Genomic DNA, 25,927 nt, shown 5'->3' with positions numbered 1-25,927 from the left:
TAATGTTATGTCAGACCCAGTATCGACTTGCAGTTTGACCGGTTTGCCATCGAAAAAGATGGTTACATACTTCCTTTTGGATAAGAATTGGTCACTTTTTGTGGCCAGAACATTTGAGTTATGCGGTATTGATTTTGAAGTCTGCATCTTATTTCGTTTACGGAACTTATGCTCACGGTCAGAAACCTTTGGTTTACTTTTACAACATACTTGAGCATGACCATATTTACCACATTGAAAGCATACTCGTTTTTTAAAGTAGCAAACATTGGCAGAATGACACTTACCACATCGCCAACATGACGTTTTAGGTTTCACTTGGTTTGGGATTTTCTGGGAGTTCGAATCTTTATTTTCGTTAAAAGATTTACGCAAAACTTTAACTCCAACGTGTTCACTGTTCCTTTCTACGAGATTTGTGTCATGCTTCAAATTAACCATTCTTTGACACTCTTCAGATACTGATTGTAGACCGATATTAGGATCTTGTTCGATTCTCGTTAGAATCCGTGTTCTAATATCTGCATCTATTGAAGATTGTAATCCACATACAAAAATAAGGCATTTGAACTGATCTGAGGACATTTCCTGCAAACGGAACCGTTCACATTCCCGGTTCACGATGCTTGCATACGTTACGTAATCGTCCTGTACTTTCTTTACAAGTTGAAGACACTGGTATCTAGTGTGAAAAATTGATGACCGTTCTCCAAATATACGTGTCAGGCATTCAACTGTTTCTTTGAACGTTATGTCGGTTGGCTTTTTTGGGAGGATAAAATTACAGAATTTTTCATGTTCGGACACTCCGAGCTTTCTCAATAATAATCTCAATTTTGAACTTTCGTCCCACTCTTTACATTCATTATTAAATAAATCCTCATGGCGTCTAAACCACGCCTCAAAAGTAACTCCACTTTCTGGATCAAATCTGAATTCAGCTATTGAATTAGCAATAGAATCCGGAGTCATAGTGGAATTAGACACATTTGTTTTTGAGGATATTGACATACTTTTGACTGATAATTCGATTAGAGAATTTTGCTGTTGCAACAAGGTTTTCAGATCATCCATTTTCTTGATACAAAATTCACTTTAACTAAATATGTAAGCGTAGATCCGTTTTAATCACCGTCGCCAATTGTTATAAACTTAAGGATGCCGTCGCCAATTGTTATAAACGTAGGATGCAGATTATAACTCTAGGGGTTTCTGTTATGACAGTCCTTTCACTTCTTACACGTATATGGGACGTTAATTTACCTTAGACGAATATCTACACTAGATTCCCACCCAGTGTCTATTCTACAGGACTTCAACACAACTCAGATCAAGAACACGAGATTAGCCTGACTACAACGTCAATATATTTCCACACCAAAATCCGACACAAAGAACAGTCAATCAATAAGTGTCCATCAACAAGGAACAGTCAATACATAATAAGGATAGGGGAATATATACATAACACATAACACCTGTCATCCTATCTGATGTCTGACTCATCGAGACAACCAATCATTGTCATTCTCGCCCACACATCAGTTTCATTCAACTCTGGATTGTTTTGTGACGTTATAGCGCTTCTAGAGTTCTTGGATTAAGGTGAGTGATCATTGGGAACATCCAACCTATTAGGATCACAATTTTAGCAATAACTTCAGCGAATTGAACCATGGTATTACAAACTGACTGAATGTTGCCAGATTTTCCACATTTAAAGCATTCAGAATTACGAGATACACATCGATCACATACGTGGAACTTGCCACAGAACAAGCATTTACCAAACTTGAGCTCATCTTGGAGAACTGTTTCCCAATTTAGTGAACTGTTATCTGAATAACCTTCATCATATATCGGACTGCGACGACGTAGTAAAGTAGTGGAATTCCTGATGTTCTGGCGAGCCATATCATTGAACTTTTCTCATTTGTGGTTTTCGAGCTTTGTATACTTTACATGGTCCAGCAGTATTTGCTTGAGATTTTCATAAGGGAGTGAAATCGGCTTGTCTGAAATTGCCGGAGTCTTTATTAAGCTGTATGCTTCTTTTCCGATGAACATAAAGAAAAGGGCCACAATAATAAAATCATCATCTTCCTTGGTCATAGCCCAGGTTTCGAACCTCTCCATGTAATCCTCAAAAGTATTAAAATCTGAATTTACATCCAACCGTTTCATCACAGGCCCTACTGCGATGCCAATGTGATATTTGAAAGTATTTGAATTATAGTATGAACTAGTAATCCCAGGAATAAGTAATTTAATCAAGTAGTATTAGTTGAGCACGAACAAATGTACAGTATTCGGAATTCAAAATCAAAACAGTCCTCAATACAAAGAAATCATTGGACCACATAAACACCCCACACACGTATAAGCATATTGATAATCAAGAAATATTTTTGTATTCTCTTGTAATATATATATATATATTAGTGTATTATAGAGGTGTGTTTTCGTCTTTTTTGATACAGCAATACAAAGAAAGAATCGAGACGAAACGAAGAGTTACGTGGTATTTCACGTGTAGTTATCGTTTACGTGTCAACAATATTTGAGTATCCTTCTGAGTATGCGGCTTCAAGACGATTGATGCTGGTGCCATTGTTAATACGCTTCTTATCGGTGTTACAGTACTTAGGTTCACGCAATCCTTCCCAGCTGCTATTCATCCATTTGATGTCTGCCCCCAATTCTCTACACAGTGAGTTCTTTGATCTTCCTCTTCTCCGTTTCCTTTCGGGATTCCAGGTTAGCTCTCGCTTCGTGATGCCGTTTGGTAATTTACGTTACGTGGGTCCCACCCACTTCAAACGTCTTTTCCTAATTCCCTCTCCAGATGGAAGCTGGTTTGTTCTCTCTCACAGAGGGCTATTGCTGATAGTATCCGACCATTCGATGTTGAGTACCTGGTGTACAAAAGTGTTTAAAAATACTCGTACGTTCTTGCGGATGGTTTCAGATCCATACAGTAGAACTATCTTGACGTTCGTATTGAAGATTATGACTTTGATATTGGTTAACAGTTGTTTTGAGTTCCATATGTTCTTCAGTTGTAGGAATGCTATTGTCGCTTCGCCAATCCTCGCCTTTACGTCTGCATCAGGCTTTTAAAAGTTCAACAATCTTCACAACCAATACACTAGTGTTTCACTGAACAACAGTCAGTCCTTAGCTTATCATTACCAACAGGAGGACAGAAGTTTCAAATGAACGACATGTTATGACAGGACTTGGAGTTGACATATAAACTTGGGGATTTTAACATGAAAGCCAACATAATTTAGAGAAACAGCAACCCTTATTCTTAATCACAATTCCCTGCCCTCTTTTAATATTCCTGTATCACTATGAATTCACTGTCTCAATCTCCATTAGTTCAGTGGCAAACTATAGGTTTATAGGACGAATAGAGATCATTTGTTATTAATTTTTATAGAATAGGTGTGTCGATACTCTTAGAGAATGCACACAAAGATGTATGTAAACAAATCAACCGTCACAACTAATTGACGGAAAAATAGTGCCTTTTATGCACCCTTTTCGCTGTGCAAGTTACAATTGGAGATCTCGTGATGCCTGGCAATGTGCATTAAAAAAGAATGAATATTATTCAGATTTGGACCTTTGAAATGCTAATATCTAACTGAGGATCACTCAGTATTTGTCGTCAATATCGACCAAGAAATAGAAAATGTAAACTCGCTGAAATATTTTGTGCTGAGAATTATTTGTTGTACCAATAATACAATATTAGGTGAAGCTAATAATGAATAAATAAATAGTTCAACTATGTCCATTGTTCCATACTATTTATTACCTCAATGCTAAAACTCTAATACATATTTGGTTGTAAGCAGCTGATGAGAAACCACGAAATATAATGAATTCATACTATTCTGCATCAATATTTGTTCTGTCTTTATTTAAATACCGAGCGACCCGTTATCCTAACATGTTGTTATGAAAGCTGTTACCGGCCAGTAATTAAAGGCCACTGCATATTGACAGGCAAGTGCCATAAAAAGGTTAGAACCCCCCTTGCCTAACCGCAGGGCTCTTGGCTACGTAAATATTATTATTTGTCAGACCTACACCTTAATATTGTGGACAGACGGTCAGGCTCAGACTAAAAAAGAGTTGTTAAATGATTTTCAAACAATCCTGAATAAGTCGACTCTCACAAGCACAAAGCTGCCGTATAACGAGAGACGGGTCAAACTACATGTATCGTTCTTTTAACATAGAAGAGGCAGAGGTAAATTAATCAAAGGTTTCAAATCAAGTAAAACTAACTTCATGCATAAAATCATTCATCAATATTATATCTTAAATAAGAGAGACACTCAACAGCTTCATAGGACGTGATAAAGTTGATTTTTTATTGAATTTTCATCCAGTGGAACTCCAGAGCTCAGTGCATGTCATGAGCACCATATATCAACATGTTTGTAGTGGCAAATAAACCCCCAAAATCAATTCTTATGTTATTCTTCAACATTTGATAGTGACTACATTAATCTTAACGGACACACCTAGCTGAAGACGCTAGGTCACGCATCCACACCAGATCACAAGTGGGTGTGCCGTGCTACGCATCCCTTTCAACAATTATCCAGCTTAGATCAAACGTTCCTCGACATAACCGACGGCCTTCCAAATATATATTCAAACCCTTCCATTTTCGGCTTCCAATTTGATCAGGTTGGCATACATCGATCAAAAACGTGTTACTGGTTAAGGCATTGCCAAACTTCGAATAACCCAGTTTCTACATAGTTTACTGAGTGTTTCAAAAACGGCAGCGATTCCGTACTTGTTGTGGTTATCGTTGCTTTTGTGTACTTGTTGCATCAAAAAACACTCTGGGTCTACTTTCACTCGAAGTATTTCGGTTAAGGTTTGAAGTTTTGCTAAACTCTGTCTTGCGGTACATTCTTTCTCTTCGACTCTGATACTTGTGTTCCTATTGTGATCATATTGTGTTTTAAATCATAATCTGATTACAGTGGTTGGCAGTACTTATTGTTGTGTATAGGCGGATTGTTTATTCCCTAGTGGATGAAGGGATGCAGTGTGATGAATGTAAAAAGTGGTTCCATAAGATGTATGCCCGTCTTAGTCCGGCTGCATACAAAAGATGCTCTAAGCCCAGTTCGCATTGGCTTTGCATGTTTTGCTGTACAAATAGAACGTTACTAATCCAGGAGGCTATGAGCTTATTAGCATCGTCCTGCAAAAAGAAAGATAGTGGTTGCGCTGGTAACACAAGTACTGACAGTGAAGAATATGTCAGTGTTGTACGTGCTGTTAAATGGCACGTTAAACGCCCTACTGTGACTGACGGAAAAGTGAAATTTCCGTTAACTCTAGCGAGGAGTGGAGCGCCACTTGATATTGACATGGGTAGTGTTAGCGGGACATAGATTGAATAAAAGAATGTTTCATGCACGGTTGTGTTGCCGCACGCTGATTAGCTAATTCTTATTCAATCAGCTCTAGTCGATGCTTGGAGAAGACTCTAGGATCTTCTCATGTAAAATCTATAAATATACTAACGTATTTCTTATCGCGCTTAATTTCATCTATCCTTGTTATTCGGAATATAATTTCATCCATGTTCAACCATGTTCCGATTTGGGGACTGGTCGAGTGTTTTGGTGTCCAAGAATACTAAGCAATACATGTAGCTGGGTCGTAATGAGGAGTATATAAAACAGTCATAACAGGTAGTCATGAATCTCTAGTGGAAATTGAAGACCCGGATCAAACTGTCACCGTCCCAAGTAGTCCCAGTGTGCCTGTCATGAGCGATGAAAAATGGACAGCAGTATGGAGAAAAAGAAGAGAAAAAAAGCTAAAAGTAATACGCACTCGGTTGGTAAGTCATTGGTGAACTCGCATTCTGAGTTACATAATACACTACTAAACTCTTATATTAAGGCAGAACTCCATCCTAGCGTGAGTAAGAAGAATTTAATCGCATCGAATATTATTGTGGGTAATTCGCTGGCGTTAAACGATCCCAATCCCAAAATTAGACACGTGCATGATTTAGAGAAGCTCGGAGAATATATCTGTAGCATCTTACCAGATAACTCTAAAGGAGTTCATTGTGATTGTGGCGGCTTGTTGATGAACTCTGTAGTTATTGAAGAGGTGCTGTCTTAATACAACTTTAGCACCCCAAACTTAATGAGTACAGTGGTCATGATGATATTCATCCTAGGATTATGAAAGCCCCAACAGATGTGATTGCTGAACCTTTAGCGAGGCAGTCCAGATTGCCCAGAGACAGGAAAGACGCGATAATTAGTCTGGTGTATAAGGCTGGGAGTAGAGATTTAGTTAGTATCTATCGATCCGTTAGCTTAACTAGCGCATTTGTAAAAATGATGGAAAAAATTATTCGGATGGCTGTTATAAACTATGTGGAAGGACATAATCTTTTATCCGGGGAACAACATGGTTTTCGGAAAGGCATACCATGTTTGACAAATCTTCTCATTGCAAGAGAAGACTGGATAAGTGACTTTCTTCATTACAGGAGACAAAAGGTAAGAGTTAATGGAGCTTTCTCATCGTGAGAACCTGTAAAAAGTGGAGTTCCCCAATACACACTGTGCTCGATCCTCTTCTCTTTTTGCTTTATGTAAGTGAATTATCAACTGTAGATAAGTCGTCCATCCTACTCTTCGCCAATGACATAAAGATTTGGAGACCCATATACAGCATATCAGATAAAATAGTATTACAGGATGATCCTAACTCATTAGTGGCATGGATGGACGGGTGATCACTGGAAGTGAATCCTAACAAGAATGTGATGATGCAACTAGATAACTACGATGATTCGTATTACTACACAATATGTGGATTTGTGCTACCTAAAATAAGAAACTGTAAAGATTTAGGAGTCATACTAAGCAATGATCTTAAAACAGACAGTCACCGTAAGGCTGCTGCTGCAAAATGCCATAGGGCATTATGGTCTATTTGGATGAGGAAATGTTTAGATTATTATACCCGGCTTTATTGCGACCACATTTGGAATATGGGATTAAAGCAAGGGGTCCTTGTTTCAAATATGAAGCGGATATGCTGAAACGAGTCCAAAGTCGAGGGACTAAAATGGTAAAAGGCATATCTGGTCTATCTTATGGAGACAGACTGAGATACCTCAACCTATTTCCGTTATCCTACCGCAGAATACGGGGTGATTTAATATTGGCTTATCGCATCCTGAACGATAACCTTGGTACTAATATGCCCTATCAACTCCTTCCGTCTAGGAATTATCATTTGGGAAGACATTCGAAGAAATTTCGAAAACTGAGATCATATCGTCTATGTCTGGAATTTCGTTTCTCTCACCGAGTAGTGAATTACTGGAACTCTGTACCAGAGCATGTAATATCAGCACCTTCTGTTGGTACATTCAAAACGAGATTGGACCTCCACAGTGTAACAAACTGCAAGTAATAATATAGATGAAGAGACCTCCTGTCCTTATTACTGAAGACTGAAGACTAGTTTTAATGTTTTCTATGTTTTCATTCCTTATGCATCTGTAAGAAACTAATTAAAGGTGTTGCCCTACGAATCCGAGTCTTCTGTCTTACAATACACGGTTTAATAGCATTAGAAGCGACGTAATCGACGTACTGTATCCCATGTCTTGTTGTTTTATTAGGCCACCATACTAATACTTCAAGGTCTGTTTCTAAGTGGGTGCATAAAAGCGATGGGTGTATTTTGTATTGTATTTCCTCGTTATGGCCAGTGACAATTATAGGTTATGCTAAATGTATTTACTTCATGACTGATTAGTAATTTTTCATGTATTCCTAAAGCTCAGTGGATAATAATATTTGAACTTCCTATAAATTGCATTAACTTCAGCTGTCTAGATATTGGTATACATCCAAAAAGACGATTGAGTATCGCATTGCTTTAATTAGCGTATGCTCAATTAACATGTAGAGTTTTGGAAATGTACCTTTTATGGTTATCAGTGGTTTGATTAGGGTTTTACTCATAACTTTGCGATGTACATCGCCCTATGTAAGGCTTGATGGAATTGATCTAATCAGTAACTCGTATTCTTGAGGATATTTTTAAATAAAAAGATTTTACAAACTTAAATATGCTTGGAAAAACAGTTTATCTAATTTTGGGTCGTTTTGTTTTTTAACTTATGTATATATCTACGCAGTTATCAATATCACTTTATCTTTTGTAAAAGAAACTAGTCGAAATACCTTAGGCTAAGTCTATGTTTTACCAAAAATATAATAAATAAATCCATCAATAGCAATAGTGATTATAATACTCGCTCCATATTTCGAACAAAGCGTTTTGAACGAAGCTTTATAAAGTCTTGAAAATGAGTTCTTTTTTACACAGTCCTTGCTGATAATTTTACATACTTTTGTGGAATGTTCTGACTCATGACTCTATATTTATGTTCACTAACTACCGCAAATATTGAGTAAACCTTATTTGTTAACATTCGTAGAGTAATCAGACCTAATGGATACGAAATTCAAATTAATAGATGATGATAAAGAGAATAACGATGAGCTATCACTGGACGTCGAACAGGCTATTCGTACCAGTTCGGTAAGATGAGTTGTAAATGTTTGATACTCCTCACTTTCTTAGATTATGTCCAAAGCTCCAATTGTGCAATTTCTAAACAGATCTTATAGTAGTCTGTAAGTATCCACTCATTCTTTTATAACAGAGCACCATTTTCTGGCATTTACTGTTATAAGGTTTGGGTGTCTGAGGAACCACCAAATAGATCTCGTCATTACTCGTATCAAGTAGGTGAAGCTTGGTAAACATTTTCTTTAGGTTATCACAACAAACTCAATACAAAAAGTTTATGTCACTACTATGCGTGTTTGGCCGATTACATTTTCTTTCCGACCACCAGTAACTCCTATGGATTTTTGGATTCGAATTACACCACTGTTTTCGTATGCAGAAAAATGTGGTGAAGTTGTCCAAAGGTTTGAAAATTTCTCCTTTTGATTCTATACTATAGATGCAAAAAGCACGAGATTCAGACATCTGGTAGCTACATATCAAAGGGGAAATCATTTATTGAAATTCTTGGAGAAAGTTCTGAGTATGTGTTGGGCAGCACCCTGTCGAATTGCCCGCGTGACCAAATCACTGTCCGCACACCTATTGATGTGCTCCATCTCCTTCACTCCAAGTCAGAAGCTCCACCTAGCACTGCCGATTCGGATATATCATTACTACCAGAGGTGAGAGGAGTTTTGTATTGTAGACTTAGCTGCTACAACAGTTGCTTTGGTTTAACAGCTCGAGGTGAGATTGAGTTAGTTGTAACTCTCGAAGCAAAGAATGAGTGAGTTATTTTGTTTTTATGGTTTTTATGAATTGCAATTCGTTTTTTTGTTCTACACGCTAAAAGTTCGTCCTTGTTTTTTCAGCTTTCTGTTAAATGTGTAGTCTGCTATTCTCGTGGGTCGAACCACAAAGATAGTTTCAACTTAATGTGCTGCCTTAAATAGGAAATCTATTTCAGACGTTCACATTATACATATCAACTAATATATATTTAGTAATAGAGTTATGTTATCGGCAGTTTATTTCCTATTAAGGTACGATCTCGGATTTGCAAGATGACATCAATGCTTTCCTGGTGAGTCATTCTAAATGTGCGTGTGGAAGTTTCCTGGTATATGAAAACGGTCTGTTAACTGGAGACCAACAGAACTATTGAATCTGTTTAGCGCTTATCTTCAGAATGAGGTATGCTGAAATAATGTCAAATATAGTGTATAGATCAACAAATATCTAGGAACTCTGACGATTTTCTGAACATCTGTTCTTAAAATGAGTTGTGTGGATAAAAACCAGTTTTATCCTAAAGTATGATTAAAACGTCTTCAAAACACTAAGAATAGTGGAGATCTAGGTATCCCTCATTAACTTGAGTTGCAAGGCCTTTTTAATTGTTCTCTAGTAACTTTTTGTTCATCAAAATATCATTCGTAACTTTTGTTCAAGTTATAATGTGTGGTGATACATAACTCTTAACACCATTGACTTTTCTAGAGAATAACGTTTTTCTCTACTTTCCAAATCTTACTGCTGTTTGCTAAACTATTGGTGTGGTTAATTATGTCAAATTCACGGTCGTTACTAGATCAACTTTATTACTGATTAGCTCAGAAATATATTGTCGAAAGTGATTTACTTATAGACTGTTATATTCACAAAACGCAAACCCATCATTTAGAGCCGTATGGTTCTACAAAACGACCATTCGTGTAGGTGATGGTAAACAAAATGTCAATCTCATTCGCTAAACTGCAGTTACGGCTATTGTCAAAATATCTGTGTACAAAGAGTATCGATGTCATTGAAACATAGAGTTTGATACACTACCATACCAGAAGTTCTCATTAAAGGTCAGATCAAATCATCCTGATAGTCTTTCTTCAAATTTGTACTCAAATTTAGTGCTTTTATTTATTTAAGCATGTAAACCCAGTTACAATAGGGGACCAAAAATAGGCTGCAGAAATGAAGCGATCATTTACAAATAAATACAAGAAGAAATAGCTCGTACAGCCAATAAAGAAATGTATGAAAATGATATTTACCGAGAGACACAGTTCAGTTAAAAATACAGCCAAAAAGAAGACTCAGTTGGATAAACTCGTTTCGCTTTTACGGAGAGTGTAATAGGAAACGGCGAAAGGATCGCTACTGGAATCAATTTTGAATCATAACTGATGGCATATAGACCCGCCAAGTTACATACTATATGGAACTCCATCAGAGTCGTGATGGACTGGCCAGTGCTAGTCCTGTACAGCTATCGTTCATACCACAACGTCACGTTATAAAATGTTTTATTTAGTTTACTTACAGTTAATTTTTATCAAGGCAACTTTATAACTTCGTCAAGTCATATAGTCTTTATTTTTAATTCATGATAAATATTCTGATTGCTCTAGTGAATCAGTTAATCAAGAGAATTTCACAATCTTTGGCCTTGACAAAATACGTGTTCGTTGTTGCTCTTGTCCGACAAGAGATGCAAAGTCTGATCACAAGCTTTCAGCCAATACTTTTGGAGCAAGTTCCACTGGAATAAGTTCTAGAAGGTTGTCACTTAGTTTATCTGATCATTCGAATATTCGAATAGTAAGTTGTTTACCAGAGTCATATTATATTTGATGAATTAGACCTCGGTTGAATTTCTCAAATTTTAAACATGGTTTTACAAGGGGTGTTCATAATGAAAATTGGCTTCAACATAATCAGACTCACTAGTGGGAATGTCAGCGCGTACTACTAACGAGTCATGAACCAGAACGGCATAGCTATTCAGTACTTCCTGGGTTTTTTCAGTCGAAAGCCTTTCATAATGTAATATACCTTTGAAAAGTATGCTAATTTATTATATTCATCATCAAAATAAAGCCTGTCACAAACTTTCATTAACCTAGGTTGCCATACTATATAAACAGAGTAGGATGAAATTAACGTGAATAACAAGTGGGTCAAAATGATAGCAGTATCTGTGATCGTAAAGACAATTAAACACTGAAAAATATGTTTCAAAGAGGAGGATAAAATTTAAGGAATAAAAAGTATAAAATAATTTGGTGTCTCAATAAAGTAAATGCAGCTGAATGCCTGTGACCTGTTCTAAGCCATACCACCCAAACTTTCCAGTCACTGCTCGCGGCAATTGCGTCGACAACAACCATGAAAATCATATCTCCCCACACAGCTCATCCCAAAAGTCAGTGACTTCACAGACGGATGGCGTTTACCGTATTGTAACCTAACTTTACAATCGTATTTACAAAGTTTTCAACAATTGTTTAGTTTGTTCGGGAGATACATTCGTTTATGTTAAACGACCATAGGGATCAGCGGTCACCAATTAGCGTGTAAGATACTAAACGCTCGATTTTTTATGGTACATTCCATTTGTTTTACTGCTTATCAGTATGCATTTTCTTAAAAATCTAGCTCATTTTATTTATTATTGATCGAGCTCACTTTACGTATTCATATTTACTTCAGATACAAGCAAACACTTTAATTTCCAAGCTGATCATCGTTTCAGTTCACAACCACTTTTTTCTGTTTCATATAATACATTTACCGTGTATAAATAATTCGGAGTTCTCGTATTCAGTTTTTTGTACTGAAATACATGTAGGACTTTTGAACCCTATTTCTAAAGATAGCAAATCACGTTATATTTCTATGTTCAATACACTTACAAAAATGATTTGTGTATGAAAAATATAAAACTCAGAAGGGGTTTAAGCGCTCGCGAGGCGGAATCGTGGATGTGCACTGTTGAGGAGTCCCACATTAGGACGAAACGGCCGTCCAGTGCTTCCAGGTTTTCCATGGTGGTCCAGCTTTAATTGACTTATGATTTCAACTATAAAACATAAAACTGTCATATATCACCTAGAGATCTTTATTTTGAATATAGTTTTTGTCAAAGTTGAAGATCAACTGAAAATAATCCTTTCGTTACTCACTATTTTGTCATAGTTTAATATTTCTCAACCACTGTGTATGTACATGACTTCACACAAAATTAAACACAATGACTTCAAACCTCTCAGTGAATCAGTCTGTCGCAAGTCAATTTTATACAGTCCATGTTCAATCAATTCTTATTATCCTATGCGATTGGTTAGTTGGGCATTGTGTTTGAAGTTGTGTGTACTTTTAATGATTTCGAAACTACAACGAAAGAGCTACCCCTAATACTCTGAAGTTTGTGGTAGTTCTCTAAGTGATGTATTGATCCATCATGAGAACCATCTTAAAATTATATTTCCTTTATAAATTTTCACATTTTCGTCAACAGGCTTTTATGTATCATGGTAGCACGAACAGTTCTAGGTTGTTTAACCTTGTTCATACTCTTGTTTTGTGCTTTCAGAATACTGGGAGTTCAAGTTCACGAAATAGTTGTCCTAGTAAAATACAAAGAATTGAAAATGAAGACTGTCAAGATTCATATTCATCTGTTATTCTTAACGGTAGAAAATATTTCATTACCATGGTTAGTCTTGTAGAATTTATTTAGTTCTATGGTCAGTAACTTCATTATGTAATCCCAAGTTTTGGTTTGATCGTCTCTTCCGGTCTACTCTTACTCCAGATAGCGTTGAACTTCTAGGTGGGAGGTTGTTAGACATACGTAACACATGTCTCTCAACTACCGTATTCGTTGACGATCTACAACTTCACCAATCGACTTGCTATATCTGCTTAATACCCTGTATCCAACCAGCATTGGGTACTCGGGTACGCAAGTCATGCTTCTAAAGCGCTTATGATCAAAAACCTGTCATTTCTCTTACTTCTATAGATCATTTCTCAGAATCATAAGGTAATACAAAGTGAACTGCTAGGCAGTATACTCCCCCCTTGGTTGGCAGATAAACATTTCACCTACGCCGCAAATGAAGTGAGTTGGTAGAGGCCGACCGAGACTTTGATGAACATCAACTCACTAGGGCTAATGAGACTTTCGGTATTAATGAAACTGTCATTGGACTCAACTATTTCACTCTCTGTTGGTTCAGGCATTTATATGGACAGGCCTGAAGCAGCATTTCGCACTTAAATGCAGGAGGAAAATCCATTCTAAACATCGCTAAATTATTGCTTAAGGTTATCACTAGAATACTTTTTGTCAGCATCTTCACGAAACAGAACTACATCATCCGTGTATTCTAAGTCAACAAGTGGATCTACTCGTAAGAGACCAATTCTTAAATTAAAATCCTTTGCAAAACACGTTCACGACTAGTAATATTACTTTTAACATGTAGCAATGCTTATTATTACACACCATGATTTATCCTAACTTTTAGACGGGCAAATTATTTTAATCTTCCCATCAGTCCTGTCACTTTATTAGCCATTATCAATTACTCAACTTTAACCCTGATCACATTTTATACTTGTGTGCATAATGGTATGTATGTGTCGACCCACCTCCTGTATTTCTTATATGACTTGCAGAAACTAAGTCACGTTGTTATTCCTTGTCAGTGTATTCCTGATTCCTAATGCTTTATACAGTTGTCACGTCATTCGTTTGCTTGTCTGCCGTTCTATATCCGCATGTCTAAAATGTTACGTATCTTGAATACAATTCATGTTTGACTTTTATCATTTACATTGTATCAATGTGGTTTGTTTGGAGAATGTGTACAAAGTAAATAGTACATACGTTTCATTAGCGTCATTATTTTCTTGTCATTATGAAGTCAACAACCTGTATTTAATTTACTTAGTATTGTTTGTTTGAATCTTCCCATCGATTTGTTAGGACTGCAACTGGTCAGTCTCTTATTGGCATATGTGCATACTGTGCGTATTGCCTCGATATAGCCTTAATTCACAAGCATGGTAAGTAGAGATGTATAGTGGCTAGCAGTGGAATCCAGGACGCGCGTTTCGTCTTATTTGGGACTCGTCAGCTGGATGTACCTGCATCTCAGAGCTCATGTTCACTCTGGGACTCGAACCCAGTACCTTTCGCTTCAAATGCCATCGCGTTAAGCACTCGGCCACTGATTCCTAATCGCCACTTGCCTGTGAGATGGGGTGAAGTTGAAATCTACTTAGTATTGTTTGTTCGGATCTTCCCATTGGTGTTTTTAGGAAAGCAACTGGTCACCCCATTGCACAAGCAAGTGGCTATCAGGACTCAGTGGCCGAGTGGATAACGCGGTGGCATTTGAAGCGAAAGGTACTGCGTTCGAGTCCCAGAGTGAACATGAACTCTGAGATGCAGGTACATCCAGCTGACGAGTCCCAAATAAGACGAAACGCGCGTCCTGGATTCCACTGCTAGCTACTATCCATCTTTACTAACCTGTATTTAAAACCTATCATATACATGCAAGGTCTTAGTAATAAATTACTCTTGTAGACGGATTGATAATGATATATCGTCAGTAAAAGTTCACAGAAAAGTGATGGACAATAAACATAAGTCAGACATCATTAAAGTAGTGGATATTTGTTGGTGAGATTCAATTAGTTGCTTTGATAAAGCATAAATATCACCTTATATAACATCGTTTTTACTAATTGATACAGATAACCATGAAGAGATTTTTGTTAACTGATACAAAGTTGTAGTAGTGGGTGTTTTTATAGGTCTTTTTTCGAACAGTTTTCAGTCCTATCTCATTTGTGTTAAACAATCATGCAGTTTGTCTAAGAAAGGTTGTTTTTTTCAGTAATAATTCCCCCCTGAAATATTTTCCTTCTTCTTTCTCAAATACTTTTATAGACTGATGATCCAGAAGTAAAGTCAGCAAACACCACCTTGAGGGATTTATCAGCTTTAACATCTGAAAGATGGACATGTTCTCGTTCTCGAAATCGTGCACTGAAACGTATCAAAAGGCTTTATCGAAATTTGGAAAATTATGTTGTTGATTGGTTAGTTTTTTACATAAATCATAATTTTTCTGACTTTCATAATTATTTAATGGCAATCTAAATCGTATGCTTTAATTAGTGATGTATGAAATCAGGTATATGAAGGCTGAATCTAATTTTCATTATCTGATTTCACCTAGGAAACTAAAAAGAAGTGCATTAATGTAGTACCGATTAATACCCTCAATCTTTTTAGATTTTTTCCAGTGTCTTGTCAAATTATAACTGTTTTTTTCCAAATAAAACAACGTTCACGTTAAACGAATTTGGAGACCATCATTCATATAGCAAAAATCAATTCCTTACTATGATAGATGACTTCTGTAAGGGGTATATTAGACCGAATTGTGTTTAGTTCATTTGATTTATGCTGGATAATGTGAATTTCTTGGTTGAATTTCACAAGATAATCTTAATCTGGCATTAAATACCGTTGATTGACAATGGTTGGGAATCAATCAATTACAAGGGAGTGGATAAAGACAGTCCTTATATTCCTGTCGAGATAAAGTTCTTTTAGAATTGTATTACATGTGTTTAGTTTTCCTCTGTTACTACTACTAATATGACCATTTATACATTTTTATTTCCTGTCTTTGTGGTTTCCTCTCAGTGTGTTGTAGTGACAACTCTTGAGTTGATGTATATTTTGATTCAGGGGTTACGTTATTTGTGACTGAAAGCCTAAAATATCGATCAACATAGAGTCGCTGAGATATTTCTTTGACTTGACTAGATTGTACATATATTTATTTAATTAGAAAAATTGCTTTTGTCACGGATGGCACCAACTGTTGATAAATCATGATAAGACACAACATAAGTTCCTTCTGTTTTCTAAGCTAAGGGACCAAATTAGACATATGTCCATTAATTATGTCTAGTTCCACATGGTGAGTCATCCTAAATCGACAACTATGGTGTGGTCAATTGATAAATTGTATGTGCATGAGGCAAAACGTGACTCATATGGTCCTATGACCTTCGTACCCGCATGACACATCAAATCTAGCCTATGGAAACAGTTATTTTGCACCTTAGTTGATTAATCACATTGGTTACAGTAATTTACATTGATGTTAGTGTTTGCGTTTTTCATTTGTGTTAAGATGTCGTCATGTGATTTGGAAGAAGTCTATAGTAAAAAACGTGTATAATGGATTACAGATTGGCAAGTGTTTTTCTTAACAGCAATGGAAGCAAAATTATCTGAGTCTATTTTGTCGGGCTTGCTCTTCATCTGTTTACAGTAGTATTTGGATGGTATAATATTGAATAAAAGACATATGTTATGCAAATACAGTTGTAAGCAGCCTAGAACAAACCATAAAATACGGTGCATTCATATTGCTCTGACATTCCAGTTCTTTAAGGGGGCTAATTCTCTGAAAACTTTCTCTGTAAGAGGAGCTTGGTTAGAAAAAAAATTGAGCGAACATTTACTTACGCAACAGTCAGTGCTAGCAACGTCATCTTTTACCAATTACACAAATGAAACCATGCAGTTTTCTAATTAACAAGCTGTAACTGATCATGATTTTGCTTATCGTCATACTATAATATTAATCCCAGAAACGCTCCTATTAGTTAAGATTTGAATTTCGACTTAATGAAGTTCATACTCAAAACCACTTGTCTATACATGTAAATTGACCGCAAAATTGAACACTTTGCTAGCAAACGTTTCCAGATTATGAAAATTATCCTCTCGATAACAAATAGAATTCAGTCATTTGTACGTATATAAAGCGTTGGTTCAGACTATTGTCTGTTTATAGGTTTGTTAGATTGTTTTCCAAACGCTCTAAAATCTAATGACCACTATACTTGTGATCGGACTCTGATGAGACCGTTTTCCTGCTGAATATCATGGGATGAGCATAGTTTCGTTCTTTAAATTACTTGAATAGCAGGTAAGATTTCGTTTAAAACACAAATACTTAAGTATTTTTTCCTTAAAATAACTTAAACCTATCCAACTTTTAACGTATTTTTAATTTATTCAATCGAATACATTTCCCCAGACTCGACGAAGTAGTAATTTTGAATCAGCAAAGAATAATTGTAATCAGAAAGTGAATATAGTCTGCCTGTAGTACTGATACTGACACCATACAGGAACTTCGTGAGGCATTCGGGGATATATGCAGATGTTTGGAAAACGGTTTTCATCAGTTAAGTATTCGATGATATAGTATAGCAAAAAAGATTGCATTAATTCATTGAATAAGAAAAAAAAGAACTCAGCGAAGAAAATTTCCTTTTCGACGAAATCATTTACTTAAGCTGTACATTCGTACATATAGTATATATGTAAAATATATGTCTATAGGAGGATAGAAATGATTGCATTATAAGTTGATTCGAGAATAAATAACAAATGAGGTTACGTACTAATCAAGGGGTAAGGAAGAAAGTAATTTATGGGTCAGATAATAGTCCAATTGACAGATGTGAAGAAAAGCGACAAACACAAAGGTCATAATAATAGATTGAATAATAATTAAGAAAACTTGTATAAGGTAATAACAATAACTGATTAGAGTTTAAAATACAAAACAGTAATCTAAAGAAATTCGATAATAATCAAACAAAAGTGCAGAAAAAGAAAAAAAACCCAGAAACATACCCATTAGTGAAATTAGGGCCAAGGAAGGATGAGAGGTTGGATAAATCGTTTCTGCACGCAATGTTCAGGCTTGAGTTCGTTGATTGTGCATAAAATAGTGATTCAACTCCCCCTTCAATCCAGTTCCTTTGACTCTGTAGATTGCTTTGAAAGAAGAGTCCTTTGGAGCGATGTATCGAAGTAGTAATTGTTTTACATTCTCCTTTTAAGAGCCAAGTCGGATAGTGTTCCGAGATGCGTTCGGAAAGTGATCGTTTTGTGTGCCCCACATGAGCAAGTAAATTTATAGATACACATTGATGTGACCCAAAGTGGAAGTCCATCCTTAACACATCCCAGAATGGTGGGCCGGCTAGAGAAAACAATTCGGAGCTTAACTGCGTAAAATGTTTTTATCGAACGATTTTGAAATCCGTTTATTTAGGATTTCAGCAGCCGTGTTTCCTTTAAATTCCATATTCATAAACAGAGTAGTCAACTGAGAGAACAAAACTTCATCGAAATCATCCACTTGAGTTATAATTCTTCACCAAATCAAGATATGCAAATGATTATTGTTAATCCCTAATAGTTAGTTGTAAATATTGATATGCAAAGAAAAAACATTCTAAATAATAAATTAATTCTTTTGAATGTATTTTCATTGTTGTTAATACAGTACCGTTAAAGAGTTATCTAGAAAAGGAAATGATTGTATTCCATCTCAGGGATCTCAAGAGAGTACAAGTTCAACTTCATCTACAGCTGACAAGGTTAGTCATTGTTGTATAGAATACAATTTGATCTTATGATTAGTTACTTTTGTTTTAGTCATACTGTAAAACATGACGATAAGCAGAAAAGTTCTGCAATCTGAACTGTCTTCGAGACTGGCCACCAAGTATTCTACCAACTCCGTTATTCGATTCGCTGAAACTTCTCACTCTGTCCGATAATTGCTACAACTTTGACTCCACGTCCGGTTACATACTACTTACAAACATCTTTATGAGTAGCGTCCACTACAATACTAGTGTTTACACTTATCGAAGGGGATTTTTCTTCTCAATATGTGCGCTGATTTTCTAGGTTATAAATATACATACACTTTCTCTCAGCGTATGTCTTGGGTAAAAATAACTGGAATAATTGGTAATTGAACTGTTTTATTGATTAGTAAACTATGTTGTAAATTCGTATTGAACTGCAGACATTCACCAAGATTCCACACTTTCTTATTGTAAAATAGGTTGATGATAGTAGAAAAGGGATAAAAAAGAGTAGTTTGCATTGCTTTTTTCATTATACAGTGTCAGATAATGTTGTCATAGATCGTTCTTTTCAAGCAATCTTCTGTGTTTGATTAGGCTGCTAGTTTTCAGGTTTTATTTTTAGAAAGTCTAGTCATATAGTTAGAATTGTTTAAGGTATTTAGTGGCTAGGCTTCGAGATAATTTATTAGGTTTCCTTTATAAATCACTCTGATAACCGTTATTAAATAAATCCAAACGGTGTATGAGTTCGGAAGGCAATACGTAGCAGCTATTACAGTTTATTATTGGATAGCACAGATAACAAAGTCACAAGTACGTCAAGCGAATTTGAGAAGAGAGGCTAATGTGCGCGAGCAAGCGAATACAGAGGTGGATTCAGTCAAATCAAATCGAGGCGAAGCGAAGCAAGTCAAGGCAAAGCAATCAATAAGATTCAAGCACATTTATATGTGGGAAAGGCAATGATTCATCGAGCGATATTTAAGCGATTAGCATTTAAGCTAGAGAGAAATATGTGATCAAGCGTACACGTTTATACAGATATGATAGTGATCATAGTAATACAAAGAAAAAGACAAATTGTTTCTGTTTCGATAACTGTCAAATGAGTTAATTGAAGGGCTTGACAAAATTAATCGTAGGAGTTTTGCTATAGTTATACAATTATTCACTTTCTTGATGTATATTAATTACGTTTGACAATATTTAAACCAATATTAATGATGGTATGATTCAAGATGCAAACCAGTGCTTCGTTACTTATCCAGTTTAAATGCAAACCCAGGAGCCTTAGTGTGTTACTAATACGTTCAAAATGTTGCTAAGACTCATACTTCAATTAAAGTGTTTGTTAGAACATTCCCTCAAACCAGAGATTATTAAAAGGCTAATAGATAGACAATATAACATTTGCCTGAATTAGACATCTAGGGCGAAAAATCCCCACGATCAGAACCTAAACTACTGAATATCCATGGCCAAATGATCATATGACCGTCTTGGTCATTCATAAAAGGTAGAGAGTAACGAGTCATCAGACAGATGAAATGCAATAAAAAAGTAGAGTTAAAACAGTGTTAGTGACTCGTGTAAGCCAAAGGCTATATCAAGTGAAAATAGTGGAAAAGGGAGTGACACATATTATAGATAATAGAACTTGTTAGAACTACACACATATACAGAAACTATGTTTGTTAGTAAGGTGAAGCTTATTCAACAATATATTATTACATCTTAGCTAATCAGATTTTGCAGTTTGAAGTCTTGATTCATTATCAAAATAAATAGTCAATTATCTTTTGAAAATACAGGTCATAAAATTATAATTACTAACAAAGTAGTACTTTCATATAAAATGTCTTAACAAGTATATTTATGATCACATTGTTCAAAATGTATTACGAGGATATATCACATGATTGTGATAACCTTCGTCTTCTTATTACACTATCGAATTTAACAATAGGACTGATTTTATACATTTTTTTTTTCACACACCCTCACCTATATATTTATCCTGACTATTCATCACACAATCTCTCACATATCAAATATTTGTGGTTTCAACTTGTAAACTTATTTTAAAAAATAATTCTAGATTCTAATATAGCATTCCTTGATATATGTAACACCACCTCCCTATTATGATTAAATAGGTTCAGAATTGATTGATTGGAAAATATCATTTTTGTTGATGTGTATTTGTGTTCTATTCAGATCACTTCGGTACATTCCTATTGGAATTTAGTCATTATGCTTTGTATTTATCTTATTGTAGTGTTGTTTCCACAGTTTTTTCACTTTTTATATCTTATTTATTTGCACTAAATTAGGTTGGTTACGTAACAGATGCTAATATTTTCTTGAGAATAAAAGTTCATTTTCGTCTAATTAAGGTCAATCAAGTTTTTCGGTTAAATGTGTTATCGTTTCATGTACGATAGATACTTAATGCTAGTTTATGTAGGCTTAGTTAAACGACTGTTGAGGGCCATAGGGAGATGTTTTATCTTAGTATTGAGACTCTTTAGGGTTGACATCTACGACCATACCCGTCGTTCCTTACTCCGTAGCATTCTTGTGAACTGGAATGTTCAGTCAAATAGACTAAAAGTTGTTTTTAATTAAAGTTGATCTGTAGTAATTGTTATACAATATGACATTGGTTACTGCTGATGTTTTAATTAGCACAATCGTTGGATTCAAGTATGTATCAGTTTATATTCTAGATCACTTGCTTAGTCTGAATCATACATCAATGTCCGCAGTTCTGAAATAGAGAAAAAAACTCTACCGGTGTTGGGTAGCGTATGAGGGATTATATTTCCCTAAAACAAAGAGCATTCTTTTCGATTAATTCTCATCAAGTCTTATATTCAAAAATCAAATCAAGGCTGCAAACAGATTACCAAACTTAGGACATATACATTTTTCAAAAAATTACGACATATAGATCCGGAATCTCTAGAATATTTGCTTCACAGTGGCAGTTAGACTGATGAGTGCAAGAGGAGCTGACCGGTCTCCTTAAATGGTGGTACAATAAAAGATTTTTTTAACCTTCGGACTTCCTTTCACTTTCTTTTCCTGATTAAGTATCTGCTTACAGACTCTCCCCCGTACATAAAGTATTTTCCTCTTTAAATCTATCTGATGAGCATATGACTGTTATTTTACTATGAAAAGAAGCAAAGCCAAAAAAGATGTTTGCATATTGTCCTGCTCAATCTCTTTTTCCTGTTTAGTTTCCTTCTTAATGACCCATCTATTGTCTTTGTAAGTAGATCCTCTAGAACGAATGAATCCAGGTGAACATAATACACCCCATTCACCTAATTATGGACTACTCAATTTATTTTGTAAACTAATTGTTTAATTCATGTCATATTCCATAAATAATACTAGTGTTAGTTGGAGGCAGTCGACTGGAAACCGTGAGCCTTGACTTTGTGCTAGTTGCCACTCCTCATCAAGACGTATTTAGAGTCTTGGAGAAATATACATCTATGGAATTAGAACCAGTGTCACCAGCTCCGCAGTCTAATACGTTACAATGAGCTATTCGGGTCCCAATCGATTTGCTCTCAAGACTGCGATCACGTTTTCCTGACGTGTGCTACGAACCTAGTTTCATGGTAATCTGCCAACTACTTCTAACTAACATCTGCGCGTTGTGCACCTTCTGTCGAGTCCCTTACACTGGTGGCTACATTGAAACTTGACCAATAGTATTTCACCAAGACTAAGGTTCAAATAATTATGACATTCAGTTAGTATTAAGCGTGACTCATACTTATTTTGTGATCACGTGACCTTGAGCCTGGAATGTCTGGAAAATAAAAGTACACTGAGCAGACAGATTGAATCTTACGATTCCTCAGTGCTAAAGGTTAACATGAATGTATGGAAAATGGAACTAAATGTATAATTCTATTCCCAACTATATCGTGCTATCACTTTTTAATAATAGGCAATTCATATCAGACATTTAGACGATATTATTCATCTGTTTTTTTTATTCGTATGTATGTTATACAGGCGGGGCTATAATTTATGGACTGCCTGTGGAGGATGCTAGAGTGGCCATTAAAAACAACCACTTTCTAGGGTCAAGAAGATACTACAGATTCATGTGATAGATTTTGATTAATAGATTGAAATGATAGTTACTGTTAGATAATTAACTAACATTTTATCGAGTTAGATTTTACTGAATCATTATGATATTTAAATGTCAACCATCAAGGGGTAGCCATTTTTAATCGAGAACTTTCTTTGGTTAATATTTATTAACCTTTCTGGCGTAATTCTATTCAAAATGTCATATTATTTAATTTAATTTTGTTAATATGCAAGCGCCTCATAATTTTCTACTGATAATGATATTTCAAAAAGTATTAGCAAATTTAGATCCACCTTTCAGAGTCAATCATCTACAGCATAGGACCAGGCACATATTTATCGATCCAAGTTGCCGTACCTCATTAGCACAACAAGATAAACACTTGATTCATGGAAACAGTTGCTTCAGTGGTAGTAATATGTAAAACAAGGTCGCATATAAAGATATGAACAGAGAGAAAAGATTAGTTCGTAGAAAGAAGGGTATAAAGTAATTTTGATCTCACGGTTTAAGGAAAGACAAAGAGTGTATGCGCCTACGCCATTGTGATCGATCCTCAATCATGTCACCCAGAGTACTTCAAAGAACTGACATTCGTTTGCAGTTACTTTTTTTTCTAAAATGACTGTTCATGAGTAAGGTCAGACAAATGTTTCTTGAGCTATCCGTTCGCACAACCCAAAACATTATCGAAATTAGCGGCTGAATCTAGCGGTGGGTTAGATCTTGTTTATTAAGTTATCTGTAGAAATCAATGTACGATTGATAATCTTTTCCGTGCAGTTGTTTGGAGTTACAACGGACTGATTTGTGATCTTGTACATCCACCTAAGTTTAAGTTCACGAAAAGTTTTATGACGTTGGATTTGAATATATAGGGTCACCTGCGTATTCAACGGGTTTTAGCTTAATTTTGGTAGCTTCATTCAATCCACTAGATATTTAGCAATTCATAATGTAGTATTTTTACTACATATGCTGAATTGACGTCACTGCTTTGTGAATTTGATCCATATTTACTATGAGTATTCAGATATCCATTTATTTGTTCGAACACATATTGGTACAAAGAGGCACCGAATACATATATGCTACACAAGTCACTTGATTTGTGTGTGGTTTTTGATACTGTCCGGATGCCCAGATCGAAGAAGGTGGTTTCCTTAGGGAGCCACATCCGGAGCCTTCGACCTAAAAATCTGATCAACAAGGCAGTGGAGCAACGTTAGGAGATACAGTCCCATGGTAGCCAGTGACCAACGATTGTTTCACACGCCATTTGTTCCTTTAGGATCCTAAAGCCCATGTGCAGAACTGAGCATTTTACATTTGAATATGTATGCAGTAACGGAATGTGGAACTTAATTGGTAGGCGACTACATGGTTCATAATAAGTTGTTATATACGTAATCTATCTAATCAATACTTACGCTAAGGTCTTTAACCCACTTTAAGAAGTTCAGCGTAAATCAATTTTATCCTCATCAAAATACTCTCCATCAGCGGCAATAAACTTGTCCCTTCTTCGTTTCCGTTATCTCAAAAGTTCTTCCTTAGTGAAGTTCTTCATTTGCATTGTCGTTTCATAGTTCATCATTCACTTTTTGTTCCGTAATATCATCTCGATGTTTTACTGGTGAGACCACCACTCAATTCTTGTTCAATCAGGTGTCAGCAACATCGGGACGATTTCCGCACACAGGTTTCTTTACTCCAAATGTTTTTGTTAGAATCTTGTACACAGGCACCAACAAAATTCAATTTACCGGTAGTCCGTACAGTAAATTGATGGTCGGGAAGCATGAAACATTACGTTCATTAAAAAAGGAATTCGATGGTCATCGAATAATAGTAACTGTAGTAGCTTCAAAGTCCGAAGTTATCACAGCTACACCACGAGGCCACCATCACTCAGCGAGGTTTTGTGATGTGTGCACTTGCCCCCAAATGCCCTGGTACGGCCGAGAGTGGGGAGAGTCCGCTCTCCCTCTCAAAATGCTCTCACATGGCCACGCGAATATATAGCCTCTGCTAGGGAAGTCCTACTCACTGCCTTCTCGTGGCACCGGTGTTGTTTACGAAATTGAGAGGACGAAAAGCGAATATCTGGCGCTCTAACCGGGTTGGTTGACACGGAAAGTTCACCTAGGGGGGTTGGAAAACCCTGACTCCAAACCAATGGTGTACATGGGCTCCAGTATCCTGAAGGAACAAATGGCGTATGAACCAATCGTTGGTCACCGGCTACCATGGATTTGCATCTCCTTAAGATGCTCCACTGCCTTGTGGACTAGACTTTCAGGTCAAAGGCTCGGGGTGTGGCCCCTTAAGAAAACCACCTGCTTCAGTCTGGGCACCTGGGCAGTATCACAGCCCTCACACAAATCAAATGAGATTTATGAAGCGCATATTTATCTGGTGCTTCCTTGTACCAATATTTATGTGTTTAAATAAAAAACAATAAAGTAGTAGCTTATTTCGCGTATATACCGGGGGGAACATATATTTAATTTCACATACTTTAAAAATATTTCCTTTCAATAATATTTCTTTTTTTTTCTTGTTTGCAGTGTATTGGTACGGATAACCCATAAGTGGAATATATGATACTGCGTGAAATTTGTATCTTTCATCCAGTGAGGACTTACTTGCCACAACTATGACAACAAGTATTATTCTTGCACACGATTTTTTCACATTATTTTTCCTACAACTTATTTTTTATAGGTGACTTTTGATTTCATTTTGTCCTTTGTGCTATTTTTTTATTATTGGAAATAGTATTATTACATTTATCAGTAGCATAACAATTACCACAAAATAAATTTGTGGGTTGGCGAAATTCATCTGCCTTTTGTAAAATAGTTTATAAAATTTCAATAACATAGTGTGATCTGTGTTATATTGTTTGCTTGGTACTACTGA

The 25,927-nt window shown here is 36.0% G+C and overlaps 1 protein-coding gene and 1 non-coding gene across 3 annotated transcripts; both read left to right on the top strand.

Annotated features, from left to right (window-relative positions):
* Positions 1 to 7,737: 7,737 nt before the first annotated feature.
* Positions 7,738 to 25,596, top strand: Smp_136160.1 (hypothetical protein; the record flags this gene model as incomplete). 2 transcript variants are annotated; one of them, XM_018793939.1, is made up of 11 exons in its annotated part: positions 7,740 to 7,813; positions 8,525 to 8,628; positions 8,671 to 8,723; positions 8,753 to 8,834; positions 8,866 to 9,023; positions 9,059 to 9,284; positions 10,969 to 11,199; positions 12,974 to 13,096; positions 15,347 to 15,498; positions 18,786 to 18,879; positions 25,573 to 25,596. In XM_018793939.1, exons 2-11 carry the CDS (start codon positions 8,539 to 8,541, stop codon positions 25,594 to 25,596), a joined length of 1,233 nt encoding a protein of 410 aa, XP_018648402.1. In that variant the 5' UTR covers positions 7,740 to 7,813; positions 8,525 to 8,538. The 2 variants fall into 2 exon arrangements, with proteins under 2 accessions (XP_018648401.1, XP_018648402.1); XM_018793940.1 differs by having other exon boundaries at positions 7,738 to 7,813; positions 8,671 to 8,834.
* Positions 14,624 to 14,690, top strand: Smp_tRNA_02374_Gln_TTG.1.1. The gene has a single exon. It is a non-coding gene (tRNA).
* Positions 25,597 to 25,927: the final 331 nt, after the last annotated feature.

The sequence above is a fragment of the Schistosoma mansoni genome, chromosome 1 (assembly GCF_000237925.1).
Source record: "Schistosoma mansoni strain Puerto Rico chromosome 1, complete genome".
Lineage (NCBI taxonomy): Eukaryota > Metazoa > Platyhelminthes > Trematoda > Strigeidida > Schistosomatidae > Schistosoma > Schistosoma mansoni.
Note: the sequence above shows the minus strand (reverse complement) of the source record. Positions and strands in the feature narration are given on the sequence as shown.